This window comes from Haliotis rufescens, unplaced genomic scaffold (genome assembly GCF_023055435.1).
Source record: "Haliotis rufescens isolate VD_foot unplaced genomic scaffold, xgHalRufe1.0.p SCAF_45, whole genome shotgun sequence".
NCBI lineage: Eukaryota > Metazoa > Mollusca > Gastropoda > Lepetellida > Haliotidae > Haliotis > Haliotis rufescens.
In genome coordinates this window covers 3,405,722-3,428,082 of record NW_025964168.1, presented here as the reverse complement: position 1 = coordinate 3,428,082, position 22,361 = coordinate 3,405,722, and the positions used below count along the sequence as shown (strand labels likewise).

At 43.8% G+C, this 22,361-nt stretch overlaps 1 protein-coding gene across 1 annotated transcript in view; it reads right to left on the bottom strand.

The window, feature by feature from the left end:
• The window catches only part of LOC124125724, a 43,638-nt gene that overhangs the window by 5,481 nt on the left and 15,796 nt on the right, over window positions 1–22,361 (bottom strand). Inside the window, exons 3-12 of the mRNA XM_048383130.1 lie at window positions 21,346–21,497; window positions 20,128–20,223; window positions 15,888–15,989; window positions 13,735–13,881; window positions 11,792–11,998; window positions 9,015–9,162; window positions 4,080–4,260; window positions 2,581–3,226; window positions 1,974–2,182; window positions 138–286 (exon numbers count right to left, since the gene is read on the bottom strand). Of these exons, the coding sequence (XP_048239087.1) occupies window positions 138–286; window positions 1,974–2,182; window positions 2,581–3,226; window positions 4,080–4,260; window positions 9,015–9,162; window positions 11,792–11,998; window positions 13,735–13,881; window positions 15,888–15,989; window positions 20,128–20,223; window positions 21,346–21,497 (2,037 nt within the window). The remainder of the gene's footprint in view (window positions 1–137; window positions 287–1,973; window positions 2,183–2,580; window positions 3,227–4,079; window positions 4,261–9,014; window positions 9,163–11,791; window positions 11,999–13,734; window positions 13,882–15,887; window positions 15,990–20,127; window positions 20,224–21,345; window positions 21,498–22,361) is intronic.

Sequence of the window (22,361 nt, the reverse complement as noted above, 5' to 3'; positions counted from 1 at the left end):
TAAAACAGCAAATTTGAAGTGTATCTTGCGTTTGTAATTACACCGCTAAGATTGATTGTCATGTCCAAACATTGACACACATTGACCAACATTGACACACATTGACACACATTGACGCCTGTTTGTCCCGGCCTTACCTGACACAGTCAGCAGAAGCGACGGCTCATCCAGGATCCTGTTGATGATGGAGGCCCCCAGCTTCAGGTGTCGCTGGTGGACACGGTTGTTGATGTTCTTGGCAACACCGAGCAACGTCTTCTGTACAACACTTGGTGCCACTTGGGATCTGTGTAGAAACAAATATAACATAACACCAGTCCAAATATCAAGTTGTTTGTTTTTCAGTGCTGCAGGTGATCAACCATGTTAACATCAACACTTGAGGAGGTGAGGTGAAATGGGGTTTAACGTCGCGTCCAAGATTATTGCACTTATATAGCGACATGCATGTAGGTGTATGTGTGTGTGTGGCTGCTTGTACTAGTCGGGACTGATGACGATTTATAGTGCTAGCTCACTGAGATACCATGCCGCAGTTTAACATGAATACCCCACTCAGACACAGTATACTGACTCCGAGCCGACCAGTCCTTGTTTTAGCCCCTTAATGCTGAGCGCCAGACAGGTTAACAACAAGTACAATCTTTTAACGTCTTTTTGTATGACGCTGACGGGGATTGAACCCCGGACCGTCTGCACTCTGGGCGGATGCCCTACCACCAGACCACGGAGGCGGTCTCAACAGCTGAGGAACACTGACTTCACTGGACACACTGCTCAAGAAGAGCAAAGTATGAGACATATTTTAAGTGCTCTTTGCAGAGTTGTGTCCCTTAATCATGCCAGGATCTGATGATTGTATCTAAGTGCTCTTTGCAGGGTTGTGTCCCTTAGTCATGCCAGGATTGGATGATTGTATCTCAGTGCATCAGTAAACAGAGACACAGTGGATATTTAATGGTGGAGGACAAATATGCTGTCTAACTCGAAAGTGTCATCGTCTTCAAGCCATGATGTGGCAGTGCTGCTTCAGGGATCTAGAATTAGTCAAGACAAGAAGCTTGAACTTATAACAGTGTAATTGAAACTTTGCCGTTATATTTTTGTTTGTGGTTAGCATAAACCAATGATTGATTACCTAACTTACGTGACTAATTGTCTGTCAGTGCACCTTTGTTCAAATGTGCGATAATGAAAGTGAAGTTTTCAAGCATATCAGTTCAAACTATACGTCTTTATGTATTGTTTGTTTAACACTGCACTCAGCAATATTCCAGCTATATGACTGCGGTCTGTAAATAATCAAGTCCGGACCAGATAATCCAGTGATTGACATCATGAGCATTGATCTACTGAAATTGCGAGCAAGACCACACGATCCCATTAGTCACCTCATATGAAAGTTATGGGCTGCTTAGTTCTAACCCGGATCTTCATGGGTCACTTAGTTGGTGAGTGCACCAACAACCAGTAAATTTTGAGAATGATGATATCTGTTTATCGCCACTTGGGAAAGATGGAGGATTTACATCACTGATAGATTTGACTACTGCACTGCCAATCATTTACTCCTGAAACCAGTTAAAGAACACCCACAATGGGCTGGTTGGTTGGTTTGTTGTTTTTGCCGCACTCAGCAATATTCCAGCTATATGACGGCAGTCTGGAAATAATAAAGTCTGGACCAGACAATCCAGTGATTGACATCATGAGCATCGGTCCACATAATTGGGATCGATGACATGCATACCAAGTCAGCGAGCCTGACCACCCGATCCCGTTAGTCGCCTCGCACGACAAGCATAGTCGCCTGTTACGGCAAGCATGGGTTGCTGAAGACCTATTCTACCCCGGATCTTCACGGGTCCCACAATTGGAAGGCTGAGTTGGAAGGATAAGTTGCAATACACACCAGCCTAGACGGATGAAAAGTTCGAGTGTTCTTTAACTTATTAGTAGTATATGATAAATACCTGTATCTCACTGCGTCAATCAGACTGATGACAATGTTCGGGTCAAAATCCATCATGGTCAACTCCGGCTTGTACTGGGACGAGAAGAAGCGCTGCAGGGCAGGGGACAGTTGCCCAGTCTTCAGCACGTCTCCCACGGGCTTCTCTATCGACGTGTAGGCCTCCTTGTCCTCATCCATGAAGGCAAGGGAGCACACTCGGCACACAATCTGGAACATGGGATGAGGCATTCTGGGATGGATTGCAACAATGTATGACATGACAGTATTTTGTTATAAGCTGAGTCAGTGTTCCTTCTGGCTGACTAACCAGTGGTTGATACTATGAAGAACCTCAGGCTTTTGAGGATTGATGATATGCAATCACCCCGATCACACGATTCATTTAGTCACCTCGAAAGACAAGTATAGATTGACAAGGACCTTTTTTAATTTGGAACCTGCATCACTTCAGACTTTCCTCCCACATTAAATTTGCACACCGTTAACTGGAATACTTCCACCCACCTTCTGCTCCTCTGTTCCAATAAGAAAGTTTTAGTACTTAATAATGGGGTTTCAGTGTATATTGGTCACAATTTCTGAAAACAATATTCACAATTACCAACCTGAGTTTTAACCAGCCTGTCAAGGAACTGAATATCAGCAGCAGAGTAGTCAATCACCTCCTCCTCCTCCTCTGAGATCTCATCCCCCACTCCAAACTTCCCTTCTCCCCCACCCATGCTCCGCATCAAGCCACAGTCAATCTGACCCAGTTCATTGAACAAAGACACACCATTCTGAGAATCGTCGCCACTGAATGTAGACGTGACCACATCAGGGCGGCAGCCACTGCCAGCCATTTCACTGCCATTATCACAGATACCATTGCTTTGCATATGTTTCAAGTCACCAGTTTCTTGTCCATCGTTCAGTCCTTTAACAATGTCCTTGGTTGTGTAGGAGCCATTTTCAAATTTAGAATTGTCACTGTCAGAACGTCCTTTCACTGACGTTACATCAGCCTCCATGTTTGAATTGGATGGGGATAAATTCCTTTTGTTTGTATCGTCTTCCGTGGATTCATCCGAGCTCGAGTCATACACACCGGGACCATTGAGGTCAACGAAAGATACTCTCCTCTCATTGGATCGCAAGTTCTCGTATGACCTTGACTTCTTGAGAATTCCATCAACATGTTCGTCATCGGACATCTCCTCATTGTCGCTCTCATCACCTGTATTACTCTCCAGCCACAAAATCTGCTTTTGTCTGAGAAAAAACAAAAAGAAATTTTCTTGTTAAAACATTTGATGTTTTTCTTGTAAAACACTGAAATCAGCAATAGTCCAGCTATATCCAAGAGCCAGAGAAACCAGTGGTTGATAGCATGAGGAACATCCCATGTACACAGTCAGAGGTGAGGTGAAGTTAAATGGGGTTTAACGTCACGTCCAAGATTATTGCACCGACTGAGATACCATGCCACAGTTTAACATGAATACCCCACTCAGACACAGCATACTGACGACTCCCAGCCGACTAGTCCTTGTTTTAGCCCCTTAATGCCGATCGCCAGACAGGGTAACAAAAAGTATCATCTTTTAACGTCTTTTGGTATGACACAGCTGGGGATCATCCACTCTATGGGTGGATGCTCTATCACTGGACCATGGAGTCAGAGCCACATCACCCGATCACCATCTCTGTTTTGAAGTATGTCAATTCAAACTTTACGGCTTGGCATTTTGTTTGTTTGTTGTTTAATGCCACACTCAGCAATATTCCAGCTATATGACGGCTGTCTGTGAATAATTGAGTCTGGATCAGACAATCCAGTGATTGACATCATAAGCATCGATCCACGCAACTGGGATATGATGACATGCATCAACTAAGTCAGCGAGCCTGACCACCCGATCCCCTTAGTCTCCTCTTTCGACAAGCAATCTCTTAAGGCAAGCATGGGTTGCCGAAGACCTATTCTACGCAGGCTCTCCATGGGTCCAGATCTTACAACAAGCATGACCTACTGGAGATGTCGGACCTAGAATCCCAAGGGAGTAGTCCTGCCAGAGTGATCTGAATTTTTAATCTCTGAAACTGATTCTTGACCTTGACTTACTTTAACTGCTCCAGTCTGGCCATCACATACAGGAACCTTCGACCTTCCATGGTCACACTAAGGTCAGAGGTGAAGGTCTTCATGGCTTCATGTATGACCCCTGTGGCACTTTGTTGCAGGTAGTCAAGGAGACCAGCTAGCTTCTCCACCCCCTGCACCAGCTTCTGCTTGCCACTCCGCTCTGAAATAAACAGGGTGAATAGGTTGTGAATAGGTTATGTATAGGTTATGTATAGGTTATGAATAGGAATGAATAAGAATGAATAGGTTGTGAATAGGAATGAATAGGTTGTGATTAGTATGTGAATAGGATGTGAATAGGAATGAATAGGTTGTGATTAGGAATGAATAGGTTGTGAATAGGATGTGAATAGGAATGAATAGGTTGTGAATAGGAATGAATAGGTTGTTAATGGGATGTGAATAGGGTGTGAATATGTTGTGAATGGGATGTGAATAGGATGTGAATAGGTTGTGATTAGGTTGTGAATGCAATATGCATAGCAGACCCAAGTAGCAGATAAAATATGCCCCAATCAATGGACAAACAACATCTCAATCTGACGTCCCAAATGAGTCAGTTATTGGTCAAAGTAGTTACAACTTCTTTGAACACATGATGTGGCTTCTACAACACATATTACGAGCTTGGTGACACATTCTATCTTAAACACAAAGCAGACACCTAACTAGGAACATGAAAGTGAAAATTACCTACAGCATGTATACCTGGTTTAAGGAGGCCTAGCTTCAGGGACCGACCCTTTGATATTTTTTGGCAGGGTTGTATTTTAGTGAAAAAAAACCAGAATGTTGAAACATACAGAAGTTGTAACCCACAAAAACAAGCGTATAGTTGACAAAGTCATCTATATCCCCCGCCTATTTTAACACGTTTTGGTCCCAAACCAGGTAACTGACCCAACATTTCTCTTAGCCCATGTCAAAATAGCTGTAATGGAAATTCTAAAATATACATTTCTAAAACTCCTTAATATCAAATGGCACCAGTTAAGTATGTGCTTTATATATAGACATGCAATGTTTGGCAAGGAAATATTTAACAGTTTATTTGTTATACTCGATAAGTAAACCCACCCTATAATAGAACCTAAACCCAACTTGTTGTCATGGAAACATAAACAATAAAAATTTCTAAAAGTGCTTAATATCAAAAGGCACCAGTTCAGTATGTGTCTGGTAAACATGCAAAGTTTTGGGAGAAATTATTTAACAGTTTTTGAGTTACGCTCCAGAAACGAACAGCACCCTCATAGAACCTAAGTCCAACTTGTTGCAATGGAAACGTAAAAAATAAAAATTTATAAAACTCCTAAATAGCGAAAGGCACCAGTTCAGTATGTGTCTGGTAAACATGCAAAGTTTTGGAAGAAATTATTTAACGGTTGTTGAGTTACGCTCCGGAAACGAACTTCGTTGGGGCGGGGGATAATTACATTGTTGCAAGGTGTTTTCTTAAAAATATATTCAGGCTCACTGTGTAAATATAAATTAACAGCAGTAAAATCATTTTGTAGCTGTAAAAAAGAAATTATCTAATCGCAAGACAAAATCCCAGCTCAAACACCATGATACAGACACTATCTGGTCACGGAGGCCTACCTCTATCAATGATGCTGTTGGCCAGTTCAAACACCATGATACAGACACTATCTGGTCACGGAGGCCTACCTCTATCAATGATGCTGTTGGCCAGCTCAAACACCATGATACAGACACTATCTGGTCACGGAGGCCTACCTCTATCAATGATGCTGTTGGTCAGTTCAAACACCATGATACAGACAATATATGGTCACGGAGGCCTACCTCTATCAATGATGCTGTTGGCCAGCTCAAACACCATGATACAGACACTATCTGGTCACAGAGGCCTACCTCTATCAATGATGCTGTTGGCCAGCTCAAACACCATGATACAGACATTATCTGGTCACGGAGGCCTACCTCTATCAACGATGCTGTTGGCCAGTTCAAACACCATGATGCAGACACTATCTGGTCACGGAGGCCTACCTCTATCAACGATGCTGTTGGCCAGTTCAAACACCATGATACAGACAATATATGGTCACGGAGGCCTACCTCTATCAATGATGCTGTTGGCCAGCTCAAACACCATGGTACAGACACTATCTGGTCACGGAGGCCTACCTCTATCAACGATGCTGTTGGCCAGTTCAAACACCATGATACAGACAATATATGGTCACGGAGGCCTACCTCTATCAATGATGCTGTTGGCCAGCTCAAACACCACGATACAGACACTATCTGGTCACGGAGGCCTACCTCTATCAATGATGCTGTTGGCCAGCTCAAACACCATGATACAGACACTATCTGGTCACGGAGGCCTACCTCTATCAATGATGCTGTTGGCCAGCTCAAACACCATGATACAGACACTATCTGGTCACGGAGGCCTACCTCTATCAACGATGCTGTTGGCCAGCTCAAACACCATGATACAGACACTATCTGGTCACGGAGGCCTACCTCTATCAATGATGCTGTTGGCCAGCTCAAACACCATGATACAGACACTATCTGGTCACGGAGGCCTACCTCTATCAACGATGCTGTTGGCCAGCTCAAACACCATGATACAGACACTATCTGGTCACGGAGGCCTACCTCTATCAACGATGCTGTTGGCCAGCTCAAACACCATGATACAGACACTATCTGGTCACGGAGGCCTACCTCTATCAATGATGCTGTTGGCCAGCTCAAACACCATGATACAGACACTATCTGGTCACGGAGGCCTACCTCTATTAATGATGCTGTTGGCCAGCTCAAACACCATGGTACAGACACTATCTGGTCACGGAGGCCTACCTCTATCAACGATGCTGTTGGCCAGTTCAAACACCATGGTACAGACACTATCTGGTCACGGAGGCCTACCTCTATCAACGATGCTGTTGGCCAGCTCAAACACCATGGTACAGACACTATCTGGTCACGGAGGCCTACCTCTATCAACGATGCTGTTGGCCAGTTCAAACACCATCGTACAGACAATATATGGTCACGGAGGCCTACCTCTATCAATGATGCTGTTGGCCAGCTCAAACACCATGATACAGACAATATATGGTCACGGAGGCCTACCTCTATCAATGATGCTGTTGGCCAGCTCAAACACCATGGTACAGACAATATATGGTCATGGAGGCCTACCTCTATCAACGATGCTGTTGGCTAGCTCAAACACCATGATACAGACACTATCTGGTCACGGAGGCCTACCTCTATCAATGATGCTGTTGGCCAGCTCAAACACCATGATACAGACACTATCTGGTCACGGAGGCCTACCTCTATCAATGATGCTGTTGGCCAGCTCAAACACCATGATACAGACACTATCTGGTCACGGAGGCCTACCTCTATCAAGGATGCTGTTGGCCAGTTCAAACACCATCGTACAGACAATATATGGTCACGGAGGCCTACCTCTATCAATGATGCTGTTGGCTAGCTCAAACACCATGATACAGACACTATCTGGTCACGGAGGCCTACCTCTATCAATGATGCTGTTGGCCAGCTCAAACACCATGATACAGACACTATCTGGTCACGGAGGCCTACCTCTATCAATGATGCTGTTGGCCAGTTCAAACACCATGATACAGACACTATCTGGTCACGGAGGCCTACCTCTATCAATGATGCTGTTGGCCAGCTCAAACACCATGATACAGACACTATCTGGTCACGGAGGCCTACCTCTATCAACGATGCTGTTGGCCAGTTCAAACACCATGGTACAGACACTATCTGGTCACGGAGGCCTACCTCTATCAACGATGCTGTTGGCCAGCTCAAACACCATGGTACAGACACTATCTGGTCACGGAGGCCTACCTCTATCAACGATGCTGTTGGCCAGTTCAAACACCATCGTACAGACAATATATGGTCACGGAGGCCTACCTCTATCAATGATGCTGTTGGCCAGCTCAAACACCATGATACAGACAATATATGGTCACGGAGGCCTACCTCTATCAATGATGCTGTTGGCCAGCTCAAACACCATGGTACAGACAATATATGGTCATGGAGGCCTACCTCTATCAACGATGCTGTTGGCTAGCTCAAACACCATGATACAGACACTATCTGGTCACGGAGGCCTACCTCTATCAATGATGCTGTTGGCCAGCTCAAACACCATGATACAGACACTATCTGGTCACGGAGGCCTACCTCTATCAATGATGCTGTTGGCCAGCTCAAACACCATGATACAGACACTATCTGGTCACGGAGGCCTACCTCTATCAAGGATGCTGTTGGCCAGTTCAAACACCATCGTACAGACAATATATGGTCACGGAGGCCTACCTCTATCAATGATGCTGTTGGCTAGCTCAAACACCATGATACAGACACTATCTGGTCACGGAGGCCTACCTCTATCAATGATGCTGTTGGCCAGCTCAAACACCATGATACAGACACTATCTGGTCACGGAGGCCTACCTCTATCAATGATGCTGTTGGCCAGTTCAAACACCATGATACAGACACTATCTGGTCACGGAGGCCTACCTCTATCAATGATGCTGTTGGCCAGCTCAAACACCATGATACAGACACTATCTGGTCACGGAGGCCTACCTCTATCAACGATGCTGTTGGCCAGCTCAAACACCATGATACAGACACTATCTGGTCACGGAGGCCTACCTCTATCAACGATGCTGTTGGCCAGCTCAAACACCATGGTACAGACAATATATGGTCATGGAGGCCTACCTCTATCAACGATGCTGTTGGCCAGTTCAAACACCATGGTACAGACAATATATGGTCACGGAGGCCTACCTCTATCAATGATGCTGTTGGCCAGCTCAAACACCATGGTACAGACAATATCTGGTCACGGAGGCCTACCTCTATCAATGATGCTGTTGGCCAGCTCAAACACCATGGTACAAAGACTGGCGAGAGTGCGGCAGCCGGACTGGGTGACAAACAGCGAGTGTGTATGGCGCTTCATGGCTCGCAGAATCAACTCAATGGCCGTCTCCCTCAACGGGGCCTGAAACAGACACGGAACATCAACATCCCTAAAAACATAACAAAGCAATCACATACTTCTTTGGATTAAACCTAAATTAATACTTCCAAATACTACAACCTTCAGAAACTTACTCTGCAATTTTACAAAAGCTATCTATGTTGTTTAGATTCATATCATCTGAACTGACTTAGCTAATCTACCAACAGGTCAGTAGAGATTTTAAGCCCACTCGTCTTTCATTTTTTCTATTTACAGCAAGTCCACTGATCAAATTGATCGTTGAAATACCATTAAACATACATCCCTCTCTCCAAACTCCTCAAACTTTAAACAAGATAATTATCTTCTGATACTGATACTGCAATGAGTGTGAGTTAGCCACATCACTTCAGTTACATCAAAGTGTGGTGGTGAAATGAGGTACTGAACATAGTTCAAATATTACTTTGTGCTATGACATAACAAATAAAGTATTAGTCACAACTATGTCCCTATAATTTGTGCTCAATTACAGCTAATATCTTTCTATCTACAAATAACTACAGAGACATTGTCTTATCAAGCATTTTTAACAAAGCGTTCATGTACATCATTAACAAAAGGTTAGTAATGCTGGCTGATGCTTTTGAAGAGATGAGTGAGACTCAATCTGGCTTTAGGCAAGGATACTCGACAACTGATAATATATTCATGTTGCAAACAATTATAGAAAAGTACCTAGCAAAGAAGGGTGGTAAATTATACACAATTTTTGTAGATTTCTTTAAAGCCTTTGATTGTTAGCAGAAATAAATTATGGTCACATTTCAAAGCACATGGTCTTAGCAGTAAAATTGGAAAGTTAATGTGCTGTCTGTATCAGAATGTAAAGGTTTGTGTACGAAATAACGGTATCGTGTCTGACACCTTTGAAATCAATATTGGTGTTAAGAAAGGGTGTGTATAATGTCCATTTTTGTTCTCCTTCCTTTAATTAGCTCAACAAATTCAGCAGAACTGTTCTGATGACATCTAACTTCACCCGGAAACTATAAAGTTATTTCTTCTTTTGTTTGCTATGATATAGTTATGTTTCGAAAGCACAATACCTGGACTACGAAGAAAATTAATCAGCTGGAATGTTATTGCAAAGAATGGAATTTATCTGTCAAGAATAAGACAAAAGTTATTGTTTTTAAAATGGTGGGCCTCTAGTTATAAGAGAGAAATGTTTTATCAAGGGCATTTATTAGATGTTGCATTGTTCTATAAGTACTTAGGTATGTATCTTACATACAGATTGTCATGGAAGATACATGCTAACCAATACATTCTTTAACCTTTAGCATAAGTCAAATTTTGTCTCATGGAGCAGAGGTTTGGGGATGAGAAATTTTTAAAGCTATAGAAAAAGTACATTTATATGCATGCTAAAGATTCCTTGGTGTGAAACCTAGTACGTCTAATCTAATGGTCTATGGCGAATGTGGAAGATACCCATTAACCATGTTTGTTGAGGGAGAAGACGAGTAAATACTGGATTAAATTAGTTCAAATGCCTGAAACAAGATATCCAAAGAAATGTTTTAATGTTATAACATGTTATTACTCTATGATCAACAAGGACGGACTAACTGTTAACCATTAGCTTTATTCATGTAGTTATGGTAATACAAGTGTATGGACAGAAAGGACATGTATATACCAGATCATTTCATAGATGCTTTTACTTGGACCCTGAAAGATATGAATATTTCAACTTGGCATTTTTCCTTATCAGTATCCAATAAACTATAACATTATTCCCTCTTCAAAAACAGCTTCTGTGGAGAGCAATACTTTTTAAATGTAACACTAAAAACATTTAAAATTGCACTTGCAAGATTCAGATGTAGTTCCCACAAACTCTTTACCGAGACAGGAAGATACAGGGGATCATGATAGGGACACAGAAGGTGTCAGTTTTGTGATTTAAACACTGCACAAAGTGAATACCATTTCTTACTAATATGTCAGTTGTATGCTGAATTCAGAAAACAGTTCATTAATAAATATAATGTCCGTTATCCAACTTAACAGAAACTTGTTTCGTTAATGTCAAGTAACAATGTAGTAATAACAAAAAAACTGTCAATGTACATATTGCATGCTATGAAGCTAAGGAGTTCAACATGTGTTACGTTATAAATGTATATATACCCATTACTTTATAACATGTACTTAAGGCCTATGAGTGAGTGAGTGAGTGAGTGAGTATGGTTTTACGCCGATCTTAACAATATTCCAGCAATATCACAGCAGGGGACACCAGAAATGGGCTTCACACATTGTCCCCATGTCGGGAATCGAACAAGGGGTCTTCAGCATGACCAGCGAACGCTTTAACCACTAGGCTACCCGACCGCCCCTCTCTAGGCCTATGGCCTTTCAGTATTATAAATTAATTCATACTGAATCTTTCTTTCCAATCTCTCCTTAACGTTTAGCTAAAATATAGAAATAAGCTTAAACTTCAATGACCTTAAGTAAACACAACATGATGCAAGTCTTAGACATTTACAACTTGGGGAAACTCATGATCCCTGATTTGATGCAAAGAGACCACGGATCATAAAAGGGCCAAATCTGAGAACAGTGCATCTTAGCACAGCTGAAAGAGTTACTTTACCTTTTCATCAATGGATGGAGTATACGTGGCAACTTTACACAAGATGTCGATCCCATTTTGCTGAACCTCCACTTCATCCACATAGACAGACATTGAACCCAATATGGCTGCTGTTGCTTGGCAACCAATAAAGGTTGCGAGGTTACTTGGTACATGGCTCAAGGCTCTCAGAAGTTTCAGACACAAAGACACATGGGACACAGGATCCTGAAAAAGTGATTGCAATTTATTGCAATAATGATTCATGTATTGTGAGGTGTACCGCAATATAGTGTATGTGTTCTTTCATCTGTAATTTTTAGTGAACCTGGAAAAAAAGTTTCCCCTGCACTTTTTGTACAACTTCAATGTTGTCCACCATTTTGTAGTTGTCCACCATGTTGCTATGGTCACAATGCATGCGTAATAGACATATTATATACATGAAACGGGTCGCAAATAGTTTCATTTGATCCATTAGTATTGTCTATACTGGTATACCAGTAATCCTGCGCACCTCTAGTGTGGTGTGGGCATCTTCCATAGGCAAGGGAGTTAACTGACTATAAAAGTCCAGTTTCCACCCTTGCCCAACTAGACTGGCATTATGGAGTTATATTTTGGCTGGAGTAACTAGTCTATGCATAGTCCAATCAAAATCGTGTAACGAAAGCAACATTCGGTTCTTAAACAGTGATGGAGATTTTGATCGATTGTAGGATTTGCAAAATATGTCTAGCGCCAACTTGGCATCAACAGATATTTTCAAAAGAATTTTTAATCAAGATGCTCATGTGATTTGATGCGCTTCGCAAAAGAAAGACCCATTTTCTCACAATATCAATCTTGATTATCGACCAGATCTTGACTGCACCCCACCATTTTGTTTGAAGCAATTGCAAGTGATATGAGAGGTGGAATCTGATTGGTCAATAGGAAGGACATAGAAGGGACATAACTCGTAATAGCCACTGGTGTCACTACAATTGAGGCCAGAAACTCCAGCCTAGTTCGGCAAGGGTGGAAACTGGACTTTTATAGTCAGTTAACTCCCTTGCCTCAGGAATATGCCTTGTTGGAAACATCCCAGCTAAAAACGGTTTGGCAAAATGTGGAAACTTATACATATTGTAGGAGGGAACTATTGTGCATCACGTGTGCATGAACTTGTCACATTTTACATGGAGACAGGACAAAGGTAAAAAATATGACAGGTTCAGAGAGTGAGATTGATTATATATACACATAAATTTTAGCAATAATCATATCAAGTCAGGGTTCACATGACACTGGCTTTACACATTGTTCCCCAAAACAGATCTTCCGCGTCAGAATCAAACGCTTTGATCACAAGTCTACCCGACCATCCCAACAGGGTCAGGCAGATGTTTTTTTAAAACAAATACGCAAATGAGTGGGTTCGATTTCCCACATGGGTACAATGTGTGAAGCCCATTTCTGGTGTCCCCGCTGTGATATTGCTGGAATATTGCTAAAAGCGGCGTAAAACCATACTCACTCACTCACTACAACAAATATACTGACACAGCGTAAAACCATTCATGTCATGTGGTTTCTCCGTTTATATCTGTGAGGATGTCAATGAGTTATTGTTTTAGTCTAAGCAACAAATAACAATGAAACATGTCAATCATGCTTTAGCTGGAATTTGTTGTGGTGTCTAGTATACATGGTATATCCACAGGTTGACAGAACAAATACCAATCAATTGTTTTTGCCATTCATCATGGTCAAATCATCAAAACCAATTGCCATAGAAATACAAAGAAGAAAAAAGCATTTCTTTCAATTTTGATGCAATTGGCATAACAGTACATGTATTCATAAAACACCTGTAGTATTTTGATCACAAACACGATAACTATTTCTATTGGAGAAATATACTTCCTCCACAGATATTTGAATTGCTGAACCACGTCATGAGAAGCAAAAGTGGAACGTACCAGGAACTGTTTGAGTATTTCCACGAGTAGATGAATGATAGGGCCATGCAGAGGCCTCCCCTTGTCCGTCTCCGGCGTGGCCTGACCCTGCCGTGCCATCTCCTTCAAGAAACTTCGCAGAATATCTCTTCTGTGTGTCCCAACATCCTGTAACAGACAGATACAAGGGTGAATACAATCCTGTAACAGACAGATACAAGGGTGAAAACAATCCTGTAACAGACAGATACAAGGGTGAATACAATCCTGTAGCAGACAGAATAGTGAATACAATCCTGTAACAGACAGATACAAGGGTGAATACAATCCTGTAACAGACAGATACAAGGGTGAATACAATCCTGTAACAGATACAACGGTGAATACAATCCTGTAACAGACAGATACAAGGGTGAATACAATCCTGTAACAGACAGATACAAGGGTGAATACAATCCTGTCACAGACAGATACAAGGGTGAATACAATCCTGTAACAGACAGATACAAGGGTGAAAACAATCCTGTAACAGAAAGATACAAGGGTGAATACAATCCTGTCACAGACAGATACAAGGGTGAATACAATCCTGTAACAGACAGATACAAGGGTGAAAACAATCCTGTAACAGACAGATACAAGGGTGAATACAATCCTGTAACAGAAAGATACAAGGGTGAATACAATCCTGTAACAGACAGATACAAGGGTGAATACAATCCTGTCACAGACAGATACAAGGGTGAATACAATCCTGTAACAGACAGATACAAGGGTGAAAACAATCCTGTCACAGAACGATACAAGGGTGAATACAATCTTGTAACAGACAGATACAAGGGTGAATACAATCCTGTAACAGATAGATACAAGGGTGAATACAATCCTGTAACAGACAGACGACAGAATAGTGAATACAATCCTGTAACAGACAGATACACGGGTGAATATAATACGGTAACAGACAGAAAGAATAGTTACTACAATCCTGTAATAGATGAACGGATATAACACATACAATGGTGAATACAAACCTCTTGCCAATAGATACAATAGTGAATACAATCAGGGCTGTCTGATTTTGACATGTAGGATCGCAGACCAGGCAATCCAGTGATTGGTAGCAAGTTAACAATGATTTGCTTCAGTGAAAGCTACACAATGAATCCGCTCACACACCATCCTTGACTATCCAGCGTTGTATATCTCCATTCTATTTTGACAAATACAAATGTATGAGCCAGCCCTTAATACATTTAATCAAACAAGAAGACTGAAATAAATAATCTCATGGTTGTTTGTTTGTTTCTTTGTTGTTTAACGGTGTACTCAGCAATGTTCCAGCTATATGACGGTGGTCTGTAAATAATCGAGTCTGGACCAGACAATCCAGTGATTGATATCATGAGCATCAACTGGTCAAATGTACAAGAAATATGAACATGTGAAAACACTTATCGAAACAAAGCATGTATACTGATTTTGACATTAAGGATCCTTGTGATAAGCACGTAGATCTGTGTGGTGAAGGTTGATAACACCACAAAGAGTTCTGAACCAGTGATTGATAGCATGAATAACAACACATGGTTCTATCACTTGGTGTGAAGATGATTGTCAGCTTCCTGGGAACACATTCCTGGAGTAACAACCTCTGGTTCTGAGTGAGTGAGTGAGTTGGGTTTAACGCCGCTTTTAACAGTATTCCAGTTATATCACAGCGTGTCAGCTTAATGTGGGAGGAAAGCCAAAAGTGATGTAGGTCTCGGATGTTTACCACTCCTGTGAAACCCATGAGCACGGGTATGGTGCTGACAAACCTAGAAACATAATCGGGGTGAACCGGGATTCAAACCCACAATCATAGGTTTCTGGCATGCCCAAGGGACGCAACTCTGCACAGCGAATCGTGGCACCTAAGACAACTGGGCCACCCGTGCCCCCCCTCAGGATTGGGATAGGCCAACTAGGCTTCAGGATACTCACACAGGATTGAGTTAGTGAGGGAGATGGGTTTAAGTCTGCAATGAACAGCATTTCAGCTTAAATTGGGAGGAAAACTCATCAAGTGATGTAGGCCTTAGACAATTAAATCTTGGTGAAAAAAACACAAGCATAGGTAAAGTGCTAACAAATATATTTTGGAATCTCAAATCCAGCTGCATATTGCCTACCTGTAGCATCCTATACACCTGATCAAGCAGGGATGTTGTCATCCGTGTGTCCGTGAACTCATGGATCTGTTTGTTGATACAGCCTGCAGCCAAACTGGATAACTGAAACATGGTACCACAGTCTTACATGAGTGAGTGAGTGGGTGGGTGGGTTTGAGTGAGTGATTGAGTGAGTTTTGGATGTTTTCATCAATTCACAGACATTTTACCACTGCATTCAGTGCAACAAGAGGCCCATATCGCTCACCTGGATATTTACGCAATCATGACAAAATATTCATCTGCATTGTACATGTATATAATACTGCAAATATTTCGTAATTTTGACAGCATTTAAAAGGGGTGGATGGCAAATCTGACAGCATGAACGTGTACTTCTCTAGATACAAATGTAGCATAAAGATCTGAACTGTTTCCATGTTATGGTCCAGGATAAATCATCTCAAAGGTATTACTCTCTTCAAAACAAACAAATGTATACAATTGTATCTGTTTATTATAGGGTGGGGATAATATCGGTTTGCATGTTATGGTCAAGGGTCCAACTCCTTTGGGAGTGCCGGACAGATGAACAGAAGGGCCAGTCCTGGTAGCATATGTGCATTCCTCACATTATACTCTCAACTGAATATCTTAACTGTGTCCACTGTCCAAGTTATAAACTCTTTTTAGCCCCTCCCATTAGTCCCCGGGGGTTGGGGTAGGGTTGAGCCCCTCCATTTCTCCAATTTGAATCCTTACCACTGGAGAATGCTTCCAACCAAATATGGTTGATATCTATCTCTTAGTTCCAGAGCAGAAAAGTCGTTTAAAGCAAAATAGCCAAATTACCAATATTTGGCCCTGCCCCTCAGTCCCTGGGGGGGGGGGGGGGGGGGGGGTGTCAGCCCCACCATTTGTACAATTTTGAATCCCCACCACCTAGGGATGCTTCAAGTCAAATTTTGTTTATTTCCTATAAGTGGTTCAGAAGGAAGAGTTGTTTGAATAAATTGTTGACGAACGGGCGACACAGTACGGCATAAGCTAATAATGTATACTAAAGCATCTTTCCAAAGCTGTGTATAACATTAGTAGCAAGAGTCATCAGAAGATCCCCCCAGCCCCTACAAATTCGAAAGAACAAATCATCTGACTGTTACTGTAAGTCCAACTTGATGAGAGAAAGCTATCCAGTCTGTCTGTATACAAGAGTAGGTATTGAACTATCAAAACTACACCATGAAATCGGGATTGGAACTTTGTATGTCTATGTAAGGTACACACCACTATGAACTGAGGGACGGACAGGCCATATGATGAGACTATATCCAAGAGCATAACATGCCGGGAGGATAATAATAACCAAAAAAAAAATCAAGTTTGTTCCAGTATTTACAGAAAAGATGAACAACTGTACTCTGGCAAGATGACCCACCCCATACAACAGAACCACAAGCTACCCACCTCCTCGCTGGTGTGGAGTACAACAGAGCCACAAGCTACCCACCTCCTCTCTGGTGTGGAGTACAACAGAGCCACAAGCTACCCACCTCCTCGCTGGTGAGGAGTACAACAGAGCCACAAGCTACCCACCTCCTCTCTGGTGAGGAGTACAACAGAGCCACAAGCTACCCACCTCCTCTCTGGTGAGGAGTACAACAGAGCCACAAGCTACCCACCTCCTCTCTGGTGTGGAGTACAACAGAGCCACAAGCTACCCACCTCCTCGCTGGTGTGGAGTACAACAGAGCCACAAGCTACCCACCTCCTCGCTGGTGAGGAGTACAACAGAGCCACAAGCTACCCACCTCCTCGCTGGTGTGGAGTACAACAGAGCCACAAGCTATCCACCTCCTCGCTGGTGTGGAGTACAACAGAGCCACAAGCTACCCACCTCCTTGCTGGTGTGGAGTACAACAGAGCCACAAGCTACCCACCTCCTCGCTGGTGTGGAGTACAACAGAGCCACAAGCTACCCACCTCCTCGCTGGTGTGGAGTACAACAGAGCCACAAGCTACCCACCTCCTCGCTGGTGTGGAGTACAACAGAGCCACAAGCTACCCACCTCCTCTCTGGTGTGGAGTACAACAGAACCACAAGCTACCCACCTCCTCTCTGGTGAGGAGTACAACAGAGCCACAAGCTACCCACCTCCTCTCTGGTGTGGAGTACAACAGAGCCACAAGCTATCCACCTCCTCGCTGGTGTGGAGTACAACAGAGCCACAAGCTACCCACCTCCTCGCTGGTGTGGAGTACAACAGAGCCACAAGCTATCCACCTCCTCGCTGGTGTGGAGTACAACAGAGCCACAAGCTACCCACCTCCTCTCTGGTGTGGAGTACAACAGAACCACAAGCTACCCACCTCCTCTCTGGTGTGGAGTACAACAGAGCCACAAGCTACCCACCTCCTCGCTGGTGTGGAGTACAACAGAGCCACAAGCTACCCACCTCCTCGCTGGTGTGGAGTACAACAGAGCCACAAGCTACCCACCTCCTCGCTTGTGTGGAGTACAACAGAACCACAAGCTATCCACCTCCTCGCTGGTGTGGAGACAACAGAGCCACAAGCTACCCACCTCCTCGCTGGTGTGGAGTACAACAGAGCCACAAGCTACCCACCTCCTCGCTGGTGTGGAGTACAACAGAGCCACAAGCTACCCACCTCCTCGCTGGTGTGGAGTACAACAGAACCACAAGCTACCCACCTCTTCACTGGTGTGGAGTACAACAGAACCACAAGCTACCCACCTCCTCACTGGTGTGGAGTACAACAGAGCCACAAGCTACCCACCTCCTCGCTGGTGTGGAGTACAACAGAGCCACAAGCTACCCACCTCCTCGCTGGTGAGGAGTACAACAGAGCCACAAGCTACCCACCTCCTCGCTGGTGTGGAGTACAACAGAGACACAAGCTACCCACCTCCTCGCTGGTGTGGAGTACAACAGAGCCACAAGCTACCCACCTCCTCCCTGGTGTGGAGTACAACAGAGCCACAAGCTACCCACCTCCTCGCTGGTGTGGAGTACAACAGAGCCACAAGCTATCCACCTCCTCGCTGGTGTGGAGTACAACAGAGCCACAAGCTACCCACCTCCTTGCTGGTGTGGAGTACAACAGAGCCACAAGCTACCCACCTCCTCGCTGGTGTGGAGTACAACAGAGCCACAAGCTACCCACCTCCTCGCTGGTGTGGAGTACAACAGAGCCACAAGCTACCCACCTCCTCGCTGGTGTGGAGTACAACAGAGCCACAAGCTACCCACCTCCTCTCTGGTGTGGAGTACAACAGAACCACAAGCTACCCACCTCCTCTCTGGTGAGGAGTACAACAGAGCCACAAGCTACCCACCTCCTCGCTGGTGTGGAGTACAACAGAGCCACAAGCTACCCACCTCCTCTCTGGTGTGGAGTACAACAGAGCCACAAGCTACCCACCTCCTCTCTGGTGTGGAGTACAACAGAGCCACAAGCTATCCACCTCCTCGCTGGTGTGGAGTACAACAGAGCCACAAGCTACCCACCTCCTCGCTGGTGTGGAGTACAACAGAGCCACAAGCTATCCACCTCCTCGCTGGTGTGGAGTACAACAGAGCCACAAGCTACCCACCTCCTCTCTGGTGTGGAGTACAACAGAACCACAAGCTACCCACCTCCTCGCTGGTGTGGAGTACAACAGAGCCACAAGCTACCCACCTCCTCGCTGGTGTGGAGTACAACAGAGCCACAAGCTACCCACCTCCTCGCTGGTGTGGAGTACAACAGAGCCACAAGCTACCCACCTCCTCGCTGGTGTGGAGTACAACAGAACCACAAGCTATCCACCTCCTCGCTGGTGTGGAGTACAACAGAGCCACAAGCTACCCACCTCCTCGCTGGTGTGGAGTACAACAGAGCCACAAGCTACCCACCTCCTCGCTGGTGTGGAGTACAACAGAGCCACAAGCTACCCACCTCCTCGCTGGTGTGGAGTACAACAGAACCACAAGCTACCCACCTCTTCACTGGTGTGGAGTACAACAGAACCACAAGCTACCCACCTCCTCGCTGGTGTGGAGTACAACAGAACCACAAGCTACCCACCTCCTCACTGGTGTGGAGTACAACAGAGCCACAAGCTACCCACCTCCTCGCTGGTGTGGAGTACAACAGAGCCACAAGCTACCCACCTCCTCACTGGTGTGGAGTACAACAGAGCCACAAGCTACCCACCTCCTCGCTGGTGTGGAGTACAACAGAGCCAGAAGCTACCCACCTCCTCGCTGGTGTGGAGTCTGTCTACTAACTCCTCCTCCATTTCGGGGGTCTCGATGTGGCACCAGTCACTCTCAGCCTCCTTCTGTGCTGGGAGCTGTAGCAGTAATACACACATCACCCATTACATCTTTACAGTCAGTCTTGTCTGCATGTATGTTCATAAACTGCATCTTCAACTGTTCTTTTAACAATCATTTCTTCAACAATCCTATATGATGTTATGGGTTGACCATTTCATCTTTCGTAGACCTTGTATTCACATTGAAGAAGGATTATTTTATTTATCCAACAACACATGGAGTATACATGGTATATTTACCTGTTTCAAGATTCAGAAAGATACATTTTTATTGCCAATGCTGCATCCCAAAACAAAATATATGTTTCATATGACGATAACTGCCTTTGCTTATCTTGTGCATGAAGGGGGAGTTTCTTCTATCCAGTTTTACACTTTCCATATCAGCATTAAAATTAACATGGATAATGAATTTCCACCTGAAATAATATACCTGTAAAAATTGAAATATTTTCGTTTGGACACAACCCACACCCAACTCTAGAAATTGCTGGATTCATCAACGGGTCACTGCTTGACAAAGTAGACACAATTTATGGGGCTTAAAAAAATAAAAGATATGGTCCTCAGGCAATGGCTTTTGAAAACATAATGCGGGCGGGTGGTTTTTATCTTTTGTTGGTTGTTCAAGCTACTATGTAACCAAATATTATTTACAATAATCATGTTGTTCTTATGTACAGCTGCATTTGACTGCCAGCATCGTGTGTTCAAGACACTGAATAGTTAAAGATTTAATTTTTTTTAAATGGAAATAAAAACGAAACAGGCAGCGGATGTTATGATCATCAGGGCGGCGCCTGAGAACCAAGACTATTATTTTTTAGGCCTGGATAACAATTTCATTATTTACTGTAAAGGCGACGTTTCGGTATAGATCCTTATACCATTCTATCTCATTGGCTTCCACCTCATGTGTCTTCGGTCCATCATGTATGCACTTGTTGTTACTGTTAATCCTCCACCTGCTATATCTATTCTGTACCATGTTCATTATTCAACCTTGCTTGACAACGGTATAAATATCTTTACCGAAGCGTCACCTTTACAGTATCAAAGAAGTTGTTATCCATAAATTGTGTCTACTTTGTCATCCGTCAACTTTAAGTTATGCCTATCAAACAATTCAATACTTACCTCTGGTTGGGGAGACATCCCATTTCTGGTGGGCTTCGGTGGCGGTGATGCCTTGACGTGTACCCCAGGAGTTGGGGGTAGGTGGCGTCGAGTTCGGGGCACGGGTCCCTCCATGTACTGAATGACCTTATCACCGATCTCTATCTGCATGCCTTTAAGGAGAACATCATACATGTAACCATGGTAACCATGTCATGACAGGCAATCTGGCAATGGCATAAGGCAATACCCGCCAACCCGAAAAATTCTAACTGGTTGCCTTGGCCAGCCTCAGTTATAGGCATAGCGCAATTCGCAGTGAAGACTTGCATCCCTTGAGCTCGCCAAATACCTATGATCAGTGCACTTGATTATGTTTCTAGGTTTGTCAGCACCATACCCATGCTTGTGGGTCTTACAAAAATGGTAAACATCTGAGACCTGCATCACTTCGGGCTTTTTTCCCACGTCATGCTGACACGCCATGATATAAATGGAATATGATTAAAAGCGGGGTAAAACCCAACTCACTCACTCACCCAGTTATTAATAGGCTGTTATGGCATAGCCCTAACATTTCCCTTGCAAAAACTCTTAATGATCAGGTTCCTCCATTCATGTTCGAGTTTGCATGGTTTGTGTAAGAGGACAACCATATCCAAATTTAATCTCATATTCAGGGGGAAGGGGGGAGCTGAGATGTTTGTTTCGAGTCTTTGGTTCAAAAGATACACACAAAAAATTACTCAAAACAAAATATTTTTCAGAGCATCCAGTATGTGCAGTGAACGATTACCTTTTCCCAAGAACCTTTTTTTGGAACAGGCTCCTTTTTAAAAAAAGAAATCACCGAATGAACCACCCAAACGCGCACACATCCACAACACCCACCACCACCACCCACACACACACACACCCACCCACCCACACACCCACACACAGACACCCACACAGACACCCACACCCACACACCCACCCACACCCACCCACACACACACACACACACACACACACACACACACACACACACACACACA